General features: G+C 47.0%; 1 protein-coding gene across 8 annotated transcripts in view; it reads right to left on the reverse strand.

The window, feature by feature from the left end:
- GLT1D1 (glycosyltransferase 1 domain containing 1) overlaps window positions 1–16,739 on the reverse strand; it is an 87,228-nt gene that overhangs the window by 16,371 nt on the left and 54,118 nt on the right. For 6 of the 8 annotated variants that reach the window (XR_007406074.1, XM_025473588.3, XM_025473589.3 and 3 more), the window contains 3 exons: window positions 16,475–16,524; window positions 5,438–5,481; window positions 4,041–4,161 (listed from right to left, as the gene is read on the reverse strand). Coding sequence is in view for 7 of the 8 variants with exons in the window: in XM_025473588.3 (XP_025329373.1) it covers window positions 4,041–4,161; window positions 5,438–5,481; window positions 16,475–16,524 (215 nt within the window). In the remaining variant the exon portion in view is untranslated. Of the gene's footprint in view, window positions 1–2,193; window positions 2,409–2,714; window positions 3,192–4,040; window positions 4,162–5,437; window positions 5,482–16,474; window positions 16,525–16,739 lie in introns of those variants that run through there. The other 2 variants (XM_049101504.1, XM_049101507.1) reach the window with 2 other exon arrangements.

Raw genomic sequence — 16,739 nt, forward strand, 5'->3', positions numbered from 1 at the left:
GGACCCTGATGCAGCTCAGCCCCGAACACTCACCACTGACCACCACTCCCTCCCTGACAGCTGGCCGCCTTCCACCCTGTCCCCTTGCACCCCCTCGCTCATTTCTTGCCAAGAATTTGTTACTTTCTAAAGCCCTACGTTCATTGACAGATTTCCTCACTTCCAGTTTCTAATTCCTTCTTTCTGCCCCAAACAAGGGCATACATTCCCCACAAACCACGACTTTTATATGTCCTGCTCCCTGCTGTGTCTCCAGAGCATGGCCCAAGCCAGGGCACTTTGCACACCCGGCACACCTTGGTCAAATGAAAGGATGCCCAGGAATATATATCTGATTACTATTTCCATTACTATTACTATTTCAGCCAGACACCGGGGAAGATGTGCTCCGGTCAGCCAGGAGAGCTGCGATACCTTCTGGGTTGTGCTGGCCTACGGTGGGGTGGAGCAGAAGGTACGTAAGGGGACCCAATGGTTGTGTATTCACAAACAGGTAACTGTGAAGGCCCCTCTTCAGAAATACACTGTCGTTAGGAAAGGAAACGTCTTTAGAGGGAAGAAGCCGGTGGGAAGGCTGTTTTCATATGGTCAAGACATGGCATTCAGGAATCTGATGGTTGATTCTTAAGTTGCTTTCTCAAGATGTGAAGTCACCTCCTTATAAACAAGCTGCCCTTAAGAAAGGCAAAGTCCAGGGCAGGACAGGGTGTGAAGTGGGTCCCGACAAAACCTGGACCAGCAGCGCGTCTTGTGCCAGACGGTGTTGGAGATGGGCGCGTGCACCCTGTGTTCCACTTTCTGGAACACAGACGAGGCTAGTTCAAGACCCGTGGGGAGGATAGCGGCGCAGACCTGGTCCCGGGTTTCAGGGACTCAGAGGTGCCCGATTTCTCCGTGAGTGAGCTCTCCCACCTGTCGTTGGTGGCTGAAAATCAGATTCCACCTGTAAAAGACCCTTGTAGCTAGTGCCCCCTTTTCTGCAGAGCTGCCAGAAAGGTCCCAAGACGCTGCCACCCCTCCATGTGTAGACCAGCCTCTAGAGCGCAGCTGCTAGGGCCCCTCCACCGAAGCTGGGGAGAGCGGGCCTCGAAGCGTGGGCACTGGCTGTCACCTGTATTTACGGAGGGGCTGCTGATGCACACCCTAGGTCAAAAGCCTCCGTGGCCTGGATTTTCTCATGCAGAGGTTTGCTTGTGTTTTCACAGCCTTGACTAGCGCGTGTTCAGGGCGGTGACCATGGCCTGTCGGGTGGGCACAAGGTGGGTCCGAGATCCCGCTGACACACACACACACTGGCTGCCCTGGATCTTACATCCCGCAGGTTAGAATGTTTCTCAGCACGGAGGCCCATTGTATTTGGGAAACCACTCTCAGATGCAAGAGACAATCTTGTGCCTTGAGAAGTACTTCATCTCCCTGCAGGTCCCTCCCCGCCACCCTCAACTAAATGCCAGTAACACCCTTTCCACTGTGACCACTCGAAGGGCCATTCGCTTTTTAGGGTGGGATAGGCACAGCCCAGCCACACACACTCACTTTCACACTAGCCACAGTCAACACGGCACATAGTCACAACTGTCCTTGGGGAGAGCCCTTCAGTGACTCTTCAGTCACTAGGGACTGGGCCTGGAAGCTAAGAGCTTGACAATTATCTTGTTACTCTTGGCCTTAGAATATGGCCCTCCCTCCCCATGGGCAGCAACGCTCTGACCGGGAGGGTAGTGTGTGTGTGGTGTGTGTGCTTGCACTCGCGCGTGCATGTGTGTGTATTTGTGTATGTATGTGTGTGTTCCAGGGTGGGGTGGAGAGCCTAAGTACGGGGACTGAGGTGAGAAAATACTTTTCTGTGTTATTTCAATTTAATTCTACAGGGCGAAAAGGAAAAGACAGAGAAAGAGAAAAAAATAATAATTTTACAGGGCGTTCACCTCCATAACAAGCCCAAGCTGGAAACCGTGGATTCACTGTAGGAATATTCACTCTACTGCCCACACATCCAGCTCAAGCAGGGTTTTTGGAGTTTATCAGTAAGAGATGTGTGTTAGCAAATGAGATTTTTATATACTTCCAAGAGAAAACAAAGCTAATTCTGGGAGGTCGAAAGATCTCTTCCTTCCAAAGTGATATGTTCTCATTCTGTGATTAACCACTTTGGTTATCTGAATGGATTCTAATGAAATGCACCCAGACCACTCCTCTAAAATCAGCTTTATTCAAAACCCTCAACCCAAAGGTTATTTTGGAGTTTTCCAAGGGAGCACAGCATCAACATTTAAGGCAGTCACATTTGGTAACAGCTGCCTTTCCTTTGAAGGAAATGAGATTTGACAGTAGTTCATCCGCTGTGAGATGCGCTGTGCGCCGGTGATGAAATCATGCCTGAATTCGACTTCGCTTTTTCTTGGGAACTTGAACAAGAAAATGTATATTTACATACAAAGGGCATTTGAGCATCCATCAAGGACTGGTGGGGTAAGAACGTGCCTTTCTAACGCCAGCATGAGGCGCGAAAGCCCTGGCCCCCGGGACCGAAGCCAGCCTGAAGAGGCGGCCGCCGCCGTTCCGGCTCCCGTGGAGGTCCTGGCTCTGCCTGGAGACAACGGGTCATGGTCGTGCTGTGCGCTCTGAAAGCCCCCAGCGCTGGCGTCGAGGTTTGGTCATGCGGCTTCTACCCCTGCTCCCGATAGCGCTTTGGGTTTGGGATTTTGCTTTTTTGGAGGATGCACAAGAGAATATGAGGCACAGGACATCAGTCAGTTCTTCAGTTTAGGGAGGGTTATTCTTTTGGCTGCTTTCATGATCTACCATGTTCTGTGCAGCTGAATTGTACCTTTTGCAAACAAGTTCAGTAAATCCAACTAGCGTCCAAAGGAAGAAGTGGGTACCGCAAATATGACAAAATGATGGCATGGCTCTAGGTAGGCATTTCTCACGCATTGAGAAAGAAGATGTGAACCCTGTCCCAGAGTCCTGGAGGCCCGATCGTCAATGTGCCCTTCTCTAGAGAAGGTTTTATGGTGAGCTAGTTCTTACGCACATCTACCAAGTGCAGGGCATATGTTCGAAGCTGGAAGCAACAGCACATGATGACATGTATGCTGTGGCTTGTGACTGAATGTTATGAAGGAACTGCAGGAGTGAGGGCTGGTCTGGACAGGGACAAACAGAGGCCATTCTGTGCTGAGCTCATTCTTGAAAAGGAGTCCAGCCCATGATGAAGGAACAACAAAACGACAAAAAGGAAAGCCTTCTTATGTTAGACACATGCTGACACCTCAAGCAGCTGTGCAAAGCAGCAGGTGTTCTGGTGAACTGCCCGGCCACACTGACGGCTCACATGACAAACAATGCACAGGGGTTCTGGGGTTGGGTTGAGCCCTTCCTTGGATGCCATGCCACGGCCAGCCAGGACTTTCAGGGCAGAGGCGCCTTATGCCTGCCTGTCCCCGCAGAACAAGTGACTCAGCACTGGATGGCAGTACTGTGCTGCCTTGTGTGGAGGAAGTGATGCTCTGGGGTCAAATGCTAGATGAGGATATCAGCTCTCCCCTCACAGCCCTGCCCACCCCTCCCCGTGTACCTGTCACCCCCGTCCCATGCTGTCACCCCCATCCTGCCACATGCGGAAGTCCCACCCATTCTCATCCTGAGTTCTGGGATTATAGAGCATACTGAAAAGAAGGAGAAAAAAAAAAGATCAAGAAAGAGACTTCTTGCCAAAACACACTTTAACCCCATCTCCTGGGCAACCTCTTATAACCATGGTGCCCTCCCATCAAAGATGAGAGGTCACCTCTCTGACCTAGTTTTATTTTATTTTTTAGCTGCCAAGGACAATTGGCAAAGAGAAATATAAGGATATTTTCTGAAGTCTCAGATAGAACTTAGAAACAATTTTCGAGGTCCGAAGGAGAGGCTGTTTTGCTTTCCACAGTGCTGAGGGGTGCACGAGTGGATTAACAAGGACACCCCCTTCATAGATGAGAGCAGGAGGGATGTGCTCCCTGATCCCACCTCCAGTACTCAGGCTGTGTAATTACCTCCAGAATTGCCGCAGACATGCCCTCGGAGACAGAGCTATTGAGCACCGCGAAGCAGTTCTTGAGCGCCGCGTGGAGGTCTTCCTGAGGCATCTCCCGGAGCAGCCTCACCCCAGGGGTCCTGAAACAGGGGCAGGGACAGTTTCTGCCACTGGGAATCTTATGGGGAGGGGGTCCCGTGGAGGACAGGCAACAGCTCCGGAGAAATTCTCCAGGAAAAGTCGGCATCACAGATAGCGCAGTGGGTTTGACATGGAAAGCAGTGTGGGGATGAGGGGTCTCTCCCCTTCCCCACCCTGATGAGCCACCAGCACCGTGAGTCATGCCTCCCAGGTATCAGAAGCCAAATATAAGTTTCTGGCCACTTTTTTTATATAATGCAACTTTTTTCAAATGACTTTTTTTAAATAGTAATAGGGACAATAATTGAAATACAATAAACAGAAACAGAAATGTTAAAATAGAGATTGCAACAAGCACCCAGGTGCCTACTGCCCCAAACTGACATATCACGGAGATTTTGTTTTATTTTTCTCATCCAGCAACACTGATTCATGTCCATCCAACACCCTTTTCCATCACTCATATAACTGCTTATAGTTTTACCTGCGAGCACTCAGGATCTATAAGCAATAATAGAAAGATGCTTGCTTATCTATGAGGATGAAATCAGGACTTCTCAGTGCCCTTTGCTGATGGGGATGACCAGTGACACGGAGGAGTCATTCTGGGGGATCGATCATGAGGATATCACCTGAAAGGGGGCTGGCCCAAATGGGAGGTGACCCTTTTGGCTCCTGCTCTTTCCCATCTCCCCACTGAAAACTCAGGATGTGCTGGCGGAGCTCTGTGGACACTTGTCACCCTCAGGACAGAAGCCACAGGCAGAGGATGGCTGGACTGAGGCTCAGGACCCATCTCCCCAAAGTCATACTTGGTCCCAGGCCAACCACATATGGTTGTTGCTTTTGTGAGCAATTAGCTGCCACATGTTCAAGCCTGTGTTCTGGAGCCTCTGCTACTGGCAGGCAAAGGCACCATGGTTTCCCTTGGTTCTACCAAGCACTTGATATTTTAGGTCTTTTTGGTTTTTGCCAATGTGATCAGTGGGAATTATAATTTCAAAGTGGCTTGCATCAGCATTTCCCTGAGTGAGCAAGGCTGGGCATCGCCACTCCTGCAGGGATTGCTTACACTACCAGCACAGTATCCTTCCTGTCAAGTGGGGGTAAGTACAACACCTGAATCTCCTAGGATCACGGGGAGCTCACAGGAGGTAGCATTTGGGAATACTAGGAACAGAGCCTGGGCACGGTGAGTGCTGCACAAACATTCGAGTGGGATTGGCCACTGGGTTTTCCTCTCCTGCAAAATGCTGGTTCGCTCCCTCTACATACCTCTTTACTTTGGCTTTTACTTCCCTTGTAAACACTGGGTCGACCTGAAAAGAGACAAAGGCAGATTTTAGCAAAAGCCCGGGATGAGCCTAAGTCTCAAGAGAACTGCATATCATGGCAACAGAGCCAGACTCCACAACTCAGAAAGGAAAAAATCACATGGAATACGAACTAATGACCTGATGGCACTACTACATAAGAATCCTGAGGGAGAGAGGAGCACTGGGGAGGGAGCTCTGAGAAATACATTTGTCTCCTGTCTGTTCTTGGGCCCATCACACAAGAGCCTGGTGCAGCCCTGGGGACGGTAGGGCCAGCCCCCCATCTCACTCAAGGTCTTGAGGCAGAAGTGATCCCCAGCCATGGGGCAATCTGCTGGCCACATGACACTTGGAGGGAAGGTGGACTTTGTCATAAAACCTTCGAGGCAGAGTGCATTGGAATCCTTAGCAGATCTAAGACAAAGGACCTGATAGAACTAAAATTTTATTTCTGACAGGGAGCATTCCCAGAAACACAGTTTTAAAGCCAAGGGCACATCCATCAAGTTGATGTGTGGATAAACAAACTGGTCCATCCACACAAGGGAATATAACTCAGTCACAAGACGGAGTGAAGTCCTATGCCATGGACGACCCTAGAAAACGTAATGTTCAATGAATGAGGCTATTGACAAAAGGCCATGTACTAGGTGACTCCATTTACACGGAATACCCAGGATGTGCGGATCCAAAGAGAAAGAAAGTAGATAAGTGGTTGTCAGGGGCTATGACTCAGCCACACTTCTCAGCACCCGGGACTGAGCAGTGAAGAGCAAGATCCCGCAAGCCTGTCGGCCATTGCTGGATTCACACAGGGACACACACATTCCCGGCCCTGGGGAACCCAACTGGAATATCATTTGCTCGTACAACCTCTTCTCAGGTGGGCTTGCTCTCTGAGGCACCAGGAGGACATGAGGGGATACTTGCCCACTGTCACAGGTTCCCACAGGCCCGCCCAGGATGCAGCCGCAGTGTAGATTCACCACATTGGACTCACCAAGTACAAACTCAACCAGCAGACAGCGGCTTTGCCCTTGGCTGTCTCTCTATGGGCGTTGTCAACAATGAACACACTTCCAAAATAACAAATATTCTTAAGTTTATGCCAGTGTGACACCAAATTCTGAGTACTTCCTCAAAGATACAGACAGAAGAGGACATAAACACACTCTACTAACACAGTGTCTGCTGGCTCATCCTGCCCTCCTGAAGAGCAAGCGGTGAACACAGAATCAATTTCTATTCTCATTCACACTTTGCCAGTAGGTATTAGGAATTACAGAACAAGTCAGTCTAATGAATGACAATATCCTTATACTTTATCATGCCAGATGAAATAATGTTGCGCCTTCCAGAAACTTTAAGTTTTGTGTGTATGTTTGTGTGTCTCTGTGTCTGTGTGTGTGTGCTGGGCCCCAAATCCTTCAAACCACTGGCATAAGTGAAATGTATCCCAACAAGTTAACATACCAAATGTGGATGAATGCATAAGGAACACTGAAAGTATTCTCAGAAAAAATGTTTTTAGAGTTTAATGTATTGTAATAGTGATGCTACAGGAATAGCACAAAAGACAGTCGTATTTGCATGTAGGAGAGCTCAGTGAGAAATGACTATTAGTGGGTAGAATCCAGCTTATGGTCAAGATGCAGTGAACACCATTTAGTTGCCATCAATAAGTGATTTGCTTGCTCTCAGAAAATCCAGATGCTTATGTGACCTGGAAACATTGAACGGGTTTGTGTATGATTGTTATAAAATTTAATTGCTTAAGTTCTTGCTGAAGCATTTCGACCTGCACAAATGCTTGAAGTCTCCACTCTTGTATTAAAAATTTGCACACAAATCAAAGTGGAAATTCTGCCAAGACCCGATTTCTGTCCCTGTGTTTCCACTCACAATCACCTGTTTGGGTACTTTAGAACTCCACGGGGGGAAAAAAATCTAGTGTTCAGGACTACCAATAACAAGAAGAGAACCTTTTGTGGGGTTTTTCTGGTCTTTGTTTTTATCTATTCATTTGAGAGAAGAGATAGTGAGAGAGCCAGCACAAACAGGTGGATGGACAGAGAGAGAGGGAGAAGCAGACTCCCCACTGAGCAGGGAGCCCAATGTGGGGCTCGATCCAAGGACCATGAGAACATGACCTGAGCTGAAGGCAGATGCTTCCCCTATGGAGCCACCCAGGCACACTGTTTTTTGTTTCTTAAGAATGAACTGTTTCCTGCCATAGAGGTTTCTTGAATTCTCCACGTGTGCAGCGTGCTAGCTGTGTGTCTTTTGGCAAAGTTATTACACACTTGGCATGGATAACACTCGGGTTGTGTCTTCCAGACATACAACCAGACAGACCTCACTTGCCTCTCGCAAAGCACCAACAGCTGAGCCCTGGAAGCTCAGATTTGTTTGGAAGTCCCGGGGAATTTCTGCACCAGACGTCGGAAGCGAAGTCTGAGCATCACTTCTGATGAGGACAGTTTCCAGAATGCCCATGCAGGCCTGGAAGCAGTTTCCATCAGCCACCAGCAGAGGGCACATGCTCGCAGGTGGCTTTAGTAGCCAGATGTTTCCCTGGAGGTTTGCTCCAGGTCAACTGGTCAACCTGCAGGCAGTGGGCCCTGCAGGAACCATGCTCTGGAGGCCTCCTCACCTGCTTCCTTCTCCTTCAGTGGAGCTGGGTCAGCTAGAAGCAGTGCCTGGGTTAGAGATGAACCCATGGAGACTGCAAACACACTTCTATTCCCAGAAAGATCCTTAAAGGAAACACTCATACTTATGAACGATTTATTTACTGCTGTTAAGAGTCAGTATTTATTCATCACATACTCTGGACCTAACGCATGCTAAGTTCTAAATATGCACTAACTTACTTCTTGCCAACAATGCTGTTATGATTACCTCACTTTACACAAGAGGATAGTGAAGCTCAGAGAGCTCATGCACTTTAACCAGGATCACACAGCTAGAATGGTGCCGGGCCAGGAGACTGAATTCTTAAAACCACTGCCTCTCTGGCATCTACTCAGGGATTTCATCAAATAGTTCATAAAAGTCAACATGCATTATGGAATAAGTACTTGCTTATCTATTTATTTCCCCATGATCTCCTATCTGTAGCTTTCTATTTCCCTCCCTCTCTTATTGTTGCCATTCTCGCCACCAGGAATACTCCCCTCTGTCCCCAAAACCTATTCATCCCCAAGACACAGGCAGATGCCACCTCCATGGGAGACTTTCCTCCATCATCTAAACGAGAAGCAATGTTTCCTCCCCTACTTTCCTTCCACCTGCTAACAGACCAAGTCCTGCCTTGTCTGCTACTCGTCCACCTTGCCCCCATATGCGTGTCCCTGTCCCTCTAAGACCAGGCCCGGTGCCTTCCACACAGCTCTCTGCTTGATGAAATTTACTATATGCATGGTATCCAGCTGGCCCCACCTTTCCAGTTCTCATTTCTGATTTTTTCTGTTAAAATGATCTCAAACAACTGAATTACATTATAAGTCCAACATCTTATTGTGAAAAAGCAAACAACCTAATGAAAGCCTTCTTTTGGTTTACATATTAATTCTCAAAGTCATATTTTACTTATGATCATTTTTAGCCAGAGACCCCCTCATTTTTAATTTTATTAGCATGCTTCTGCTCTCATGATTAACTACAGAAAAGTAATTCAGTGAGGATAATTTTAAAAGTCTGCTGAAGTACCTCGCACGTTAACTAAAATTCAGCTGAAGGTATAACAACTTCCAAGTTGGAACTACAAACTGCATTAAACTTTTCTGGATTTGCCTTCCACATCAGTTCATTTTCAAATCTCCCAGTGAAGCCAAGTGGAACAAAATACAAGATAAAGAAAAAAAGAAGGGTAGATTTTTTTTTTTTTATGTAATGAAAGCACACGTTATGAAATTTTAAAAAGCAAAACCATTGCAAGCAGCAAAGAAAATTCTCATTTCCTCCTTCTAAGCTTATTTATTTCTGAGCAAAAGATATTGTTTCAACTCCCAGGCTTAAGGAAAATAATCTTTGATATAAGAAGTTATCGTGGGAAGTCATTAAGCTGTCATGCTCAAACCGAATGCTCATACCACTCTCCTTATCAAAGAGCACCAGAAAATGCACCCACTCAAGACCCTCCTGCAAGCAGAAGCCACACGCTTTGCTAAAATGGTTGAACTGAGAGATCAAAGAAGCTTTAATAGAAAACCAAAGCCAGACTCAAACCATCCTGCAGCTAAAGCAGAATCCCAGCATGTCTGTGCCCAAAGGAAACATTTGCATGAAAAGGTCTTTTTCCCTTAATATCACAGGACACTGCCTCTGAGCGAGGCACCGTTCCAGGCACTGTGCTGATACTCATTCAGTCCCCACAAGAAGCGATGAGGCAGGTGGCATTGTCTGGGTCATGCCTACTTTGCATATGGGGATCTTGAGGCACAGAGAGGCAAGGTGTAGCCAGCTGACTCCAGAGTCCGTGCATGCGACCACTGTACTACAGGGCCATGCAGAACGACCCTTTGCATGACACGGACGATACCACTTGGTCTAAAGGTATTCACTCACTTGCCAGCAGTTAGCAGCAATGAATGATTATGTAGATTCCGTATGGGACAGAGATCTAGCTTTTTAAAATGTTCTTGCTAAGAATTACCATGAAAATAAACATATGTATGGCATCTAAAAAATAAAACACACACAGCATCAGTGATTTTTCAAGTGACCTAAGAACATTTGCGCTACTTATTAAAAGTGGTTACTAGAATCAATAAATGCTGCTTGACAAGTGGAGCAAAGATATTCACAAGAGCAGTGTGGCTCTGCCCTCTGGGCTGGGCAGGGGAAGTGGCAGGAGCTGGTGTCAACACCCCGCAGCCCCTGGGCTCTCCTTTGCTGGCACAGCTCCAGTCTGCCTTCTGCCCTGGACTCTGTGCTCCATGAAGGCAGGGGTCATATATGTTCTAGCCACTGGGATATGTCCACATGCTTACAATACAGTGGCACTCAGTAAGTATTTCTCGAAGGACTGAATGAAGAAGTCAAGTTTTGCATACATAATTATACATGCACACACTTACATATACACATTTATTGCAACATACATGTTTTTGTGAACATACAATAAAATAAATAAAGATAGCTGGGTCTCCTACTGAGACGTGGCTCACCGTCACTGTCACACACCCACACGTTCAGAGAGGAGGACACGGCAAGAGCAGTCTTGCAGCAGTTCTACCAATGAGCACAGATTTCCTTGCTAAGGGGCATTCTTCCCACTTCCCTGAAGCGAGGTGCTGGGACCCCATGTCGTGGCTGTGTCACTCCCATCACCTGACCTTTAAGAGTCTTCCCTTCCTTTGAGCGTTAAAACAAACAGGGGATCTGCACAGGCTCTGAACATCTACTTCTCCTTTGACACTAAGCATCCACGTCTCTTGCCAGAGCCCTCCTTCCTTTGGCTCTTCCTCCCCTAGACACGGCTTGTCAAAGTGGAATCGAGCCTGATCCTCTCCTTACAGAAGGGTGGGATGCAACCCAAGCTGCATCTTGGACCTTGAACAGAAGGATCTGGAGACCAAGAAGTGGGTAGAGTTCATTTTTCCCCAGCGGGATGCCTGGAATGGAACATTCCCAGCTAAGACTCCCTGGCCTCTGAAATTTCTGGTCTCCAGCCTTCCAACCATTCTCTTCGTGGCTGTTGTTATCTTCTCATAAGTTGCATTCGCTGGAGTTGGTGTGACACTTGTAGCCGAGGGGCACTGGCTGAGCTGGTGCCATTTCTTCTTTGCTGGTATGTCCCATGTGATGGGGCTCCTTGCAGAGAAAGGACCAAAGGGACCACTCTGTGCGCAGCACAGTGATTCTCTAATAAGAAACAGATGCTTTAGCTCACCGAGTCAATGCAGTTTTGTACTGAGAAGCCAGCATGTGACCTGGAAAGGCTACAAGCTCTCTGAAAGTGTGTAATTCGTACCTAAAGAGTTTATTCAGCCACGGATTCACAGTTAACAAAGGATGCGATAGATGCAGAACTCTGCATCTGATAGGATCTGATAGGATAGGATTGGACTCCTATCAGATGCCAAAGATAATGAATATTCGGGGTGTTCAATGTCTTACGTGACATGGTCATTAAAGTGTGGGTTTCAATGCGTCCCAAGGCTTGACCTCTGACCCACTTCTCAAATCCATTTCCAAATTATTAACTGATAATGTTGTAGCAAGGTTTCAAATCAAAGTGTAAAATTGTTTGAATCCCCTCCTCCTTTGGTATTCAGACACGATGTTTGATTGAATCCTTGACCCTGAAAATGGACAGATGTTTGGAAATCTTATAATGATGAAGGGGAGGGCTGGTTTCAATGCGGTGGTCAGGGGAAGCATATCTGCCTGCATCCCAGCAGAGCAAGGCCAGCATCTGGGGAGGGGCTCTTGCTGCGGAAGCCACTAGTGCATTGGCCTTGGAGGGGACATACATCTAGTGGGACTTTCTTACACACATACCATCCAGCATGGCCAAGTCAATTATTTTCACACTTCAGATTAGGAAGCAAATCAGGAAATCAATTTTTGGGTAAAAAAAAAAAAAAAAAAACTTTTTAAAAGTGACATGAAATAGAATAGCCTAACATAGCAAGGGGTGGCACAGGACAGTCTTTTACAAAGGACTAGAGTTAAGTGGCCAATTCTTGATCTCAGCTCAGGTCTTGATCTCAGGGTTGTGAGTTCAAGCCCCACATTGGCTTCCATGCTGCACATGGAGCCTACTTCAAAAAAAGGACTAGAGTGCACAACTGCATGAAGTGATAGAAGCATTGTCTAGTAAAGCTTGTTTCTGGTGCATTCGCAGGAGCTTGAGTTCACGTGCACATGTAGCAGGGCACCACGTGCCGTGTGCTAGTTTGGTTTTGCCCACCCACAATGGCCACATATGCACACATGCAACTCTCTTCAGAGACATCCCCCGATAGCTTGAAACTGGCCGTTGTAGAAGATTCTACACCATGGAAATAGGCCAATCGGGCTTTCAGAAAATAGGGCTCTCCTGCCCCACCCCCCATGGGCACTGCCTGTTGGACCCTCACCAGAACACTGCCGGTTATGTTAGGAAGCAAACAAACAAGCGAAACTTTGACACTAGCCTGCCTGAGTTACCAGAGGTTCTGAGATGTGTGTCTAGATATGTCAGTTATACATCTTTCAAGAGACACACAGAATCAAGAAGAAAACAACTTGTCTGAAGGAACTGGTGACTCATTGGATGCAATGATGTCTTATTTAGAAGCTCAAATTATTCTGTCTGCTGAGATGACATCAAGGTTTTGGTGGCGGTTTTTTTGATAAAAATAGATTTGATAAAGACCTTTTATGAGGTGGGGGCACTGCAATGGCCTCAATATTGTTTCCCTCACCCCCCAAATTCATACCTTGAAATCTTAACCCCCAAAGATGATGGTGTCAGGAGGTGGGGTCTTTGGGAAGTGAGTCCTTGGGAATAGGATCAGTCTTATACGATGGGATCAGGTCTCACAAATGACCCCCGAGAACATCCTTGTCCCTTCCCTGATGTGAGGACACAGAGGGAAGAGGCAGTTATGAGCCAGGAAGTGGCCTCACTGGAACCCGATCATGCTGACACCTTTACCTCAAACTTCCAGCCTTCAGGAGCAGGAGAAATAAATTTTGTTGCTGGTTCATCACCCCATCCAAAGGATTACACTGCAGCTGCCCAAAGGGACTGGGCAGATATCAACTGTCAGGCCCAAAGCCTTCGCTTCTGCCCTCAGGCCCATGGAAGGGTGCTGATGTGCATCACCCAATGTGGACTCAGATGTGTTAGATGCTAACTCCCTCAGTGGTGGAGGAGAAGCAGGCAAATCCAAGGAAAGCTCCAGGCTGAGTGTGAACATCGCACATGTCTGGGTACTGACCCTTTCTTTTGTTGAACAGTAAACTTGCACCAAACAGATGCATTTCCCCATTTCCTGCAGGGTTTCAATTCAAATCATGAAGTATTTTGTGAAAGAAATGCTTTCAAATCATTAGGAATTTGTGACAGTGAGCTAAAGGGCCAGTGAATCTCAGGTCACAATGCTTCATGGAGGTTCCCAGGCCCCCTACTCAAGAATCCACTTTCTTAGCTACCCTCCCTTGTTGCCACTTTGGGTCCTTTGCTCCACAAAAGCAGACCAACATGTGGACTGTCCATGCAGCTCCGATGTCCCTGGGGCCCCAGTTGGCCATCTAGCTCGTAGGTGAGCCAGGGCTCATCTGGGATCTGCATTTGCCAAGCAAGCAGCTGTTCTTAGGCATTGTAGGTTTATTAGACTATCCGGGGAAAAGCAAAGAGGGGCCCCTGAAAGTTATGGAATCATGAAGCATCCCAGTGACGTGCTCTCCAGCATCACTGAGGACCTGCTTTCCCTCACCCAGCTCCAAACCACCATCAGTTCCCTCATCCTGGAATGTCCAGTTCTGATTGGCTCATCATGAGACGAAGTCAAGACAGCCTTTGCTCAAAAGCACTTAGCACTACCTTCCTTCCAGAAGTTAAAAACACAAAAAGAAACTACAGAGATGTATGTTGTAAGGTTTGTCTGTGTGCATACGTGGGTGTGTTTACTTATTCCCAGCACCCATTTCACACATTTCTAAGCAGCCGTGCTGGCCCGTGGCTCCTCTGGGGAAGTCCGCAGCAGGACGTCTGGATACACGAATATGCCGCAGCTGCACCGCCGCCCCCCTCAGCTCTCACCCCCTTCGCCACAGCCTCTGGCCTCCCCTGCTCCCTGTCCCCCAGCACAAACCCAAGGCACAAGGTTCCCTGCCCTGAAATTTGGGGGAAAGAGACAAATTCTGTGTCCTCACTTTTCCTTCAAAAGTAAGCAAGCACAGGTTACAGGAAAGTGATGTGTTCCAATAGCAAGTGGTAGAAAAGACACCTTTCCTCTGGGACATGAGTAACAGTCCTCATTGTTCAATATAAACTACAAAATAATAGTCGTGTCTCTCCTGAAAGATGATGGCTGAGGAAGCCCTCAGGAGGCAGGCAGTGCCAGACCGTCCCTGCAGGCTCTGGGCTGGAGGTGGGGGTCCCAGGTGGACCCAGGGAAGCGCCACCTGTGCCAGTCGCCCCTCCCTCTGGCCGCTGCACCAGCTCCAGCACCATGGGGGTCATCACTCCTGGGATGGGGTTTCTGTCCGAGTTCTGTGTTCCCAGTGTGTTCCCAAGCTGGCCACCTGCCAAAAGGCTTTCCTTACAAGGAAACGCGATAGAGAGTCCAATGGAGGAAGCAGGTCACCAACCTTCAGTTGGTGCAGGCAAACGTTTCTGTCCACCAAGTCTTCGTTTTGGGGTTGCTTGCACCCTGAACACACTTAATAACAACTGTTTTCCAAACTTTGGCCATTTGTGTGCATTTTTATAATTTGTCATATCTGCATACCATCTGTCTGCTGCTTATTTAATACATTTTTGAAGACAATACAATTTATTTTTAAGGAAAATTTTCGTAGCTGGAAAGCCAGTATCATGCGCCATAAATAGAATGTCACCATGAAAACAGAAACAGTGAAAGAGAGAAACCACATCACTAAATTCTTTCTAAGCCTGAGGCCCTCTCTCTCAGAGAAGATTTTAGCATCAAACTAAAACTATTTCTTTCAGTAATGCTCTTCAAACAGAAGAATGGAAAGAGAACTAAAATAATCATCATAATAAACAACTCTGCTGCGCCGGGACTTCACACTAACCAGGGCACCTGGGATTTATCTCGTTGCCACCAAAAGGCTGGTGCTGAGCATGTGTGTATGTGTGTGCCGTGTGGATATGTGTGTGCAGGCGTGTATAAATGTGTGAGTGCACATTGCACCAAACATGGATGGAATACGGGGTGGTTCATTTTTCACATAGTAGATTCGAGCCCTTGATATTTTTATTAGGTTAGGAAGCCTTTTTCCAGGTAAACGTATTGTCTCCAGAAGTCTTTGCAAATACAGAGACAGGTGCATGTGTCCCACTGCATGCTGTATGTCCCCAGGGAGCTAGGAAACCTCCAGGAGGAGAGCCTGCACAACAGCTAAGACTCTACTCACTCAAGGTCTCCGGGGTGCCCTCGATGTCTAAAGTAGGTGACATAGCAAGGTCGCAAGCTCAACTATCCCAGTTTGGCAAGCAGGACAAAGGAAATGAGTGATGCTTTTCCCAGAGGGTGCCATCTCCTAGCCCGGCACAGACATTCCATGGAGCACGGGGGTTGCTTCTGTGATGTCATATCCTATCCTGCTGGAAACACAGAGCTTACTTCATTTTCCAAACTGCTTGAAGTAAACCAAAGTTCATTCTCAATACATGTCTCTACCTCAGTTCCCTGAATCCTGAGTGCTCAGCCCTGCATGGCGGACAGAGCAGCACGCTCTCGACCTGCGTTGTTAAGGGGACATGGGAATGTCCCAGAGGCTTGTGAACAAGTCACAGGGTCTCGCAGGCTTCCCATAGGCCTCTGCTCCCTGGACAGCAGCTGAGGTCAGGTCTGAGCATCTCCTTTCCCCATGCTTATAGAGAGTTATTTCCCATACCCCTTGGCTCCTAAATGCAAGTCAACTACTTAACCTGGTGATCGGCTGAAGGAATAGCTCTGTGTTGTTTTGCTGTGCAGCTTAAAGGAGTTTCAGAGAAAATGTGGACCATGTACACACAATGTGTGCCTTACAACACCAATTTAGACTTTCACTTCATGGGACTTTATCCTGATGTGACTCCTCCGCATTTCCTAAAAACCTATCCTTTGTAGCAAGAAATTAGCTATAAAGATTTACGAAGCCTCATCATCTTTAACCTTGGTTTTCATTTTTAAAAAGCAGAGTTCAGTTACTTAAAAAGGAAAAAAAATAATTTGGTTAGAAGAAGAATGTCAACTAATTTTAGGAAATATGTAAAAAGTATAAAGAGGAAGACAGACATGAGAGCAATGTTTAAGACGTATCCACTTACTTCAGGACCTACAATCACCATGTAAACGTTAGGCTCTTCTTGATGCCATTCTTGGGAAGAAAAAGAAAAAAATTTTTTAGTGGTTTCATGTCATAGATGGAAACATAATTAATAATAATTATGTGATAAATCATTCATATCATTTTGCTCTCATAACAGTCAAGTTATATGTATTTAAAATGTAAATATTGAACATCATATAGTTTTAAGTAAAATGCTTTTTCTAGAATGTTATGCATTATCCAGATCTCTCACCTACTGGACA

This window comes from Canis lupus, chromosome 26, assembly GCF_003254725.2.
Source record: "Canis lupus dingo isolate Sandy chromosome 26, ASM325472v2, whole genome shotgun sequence".
In the NCBI taxonomy this organism is placed as follows: Eukaryota; Metazoa; Chordata; class Mammalia; order Carnivora; family Canidae; genus Canis; species Canis lupus.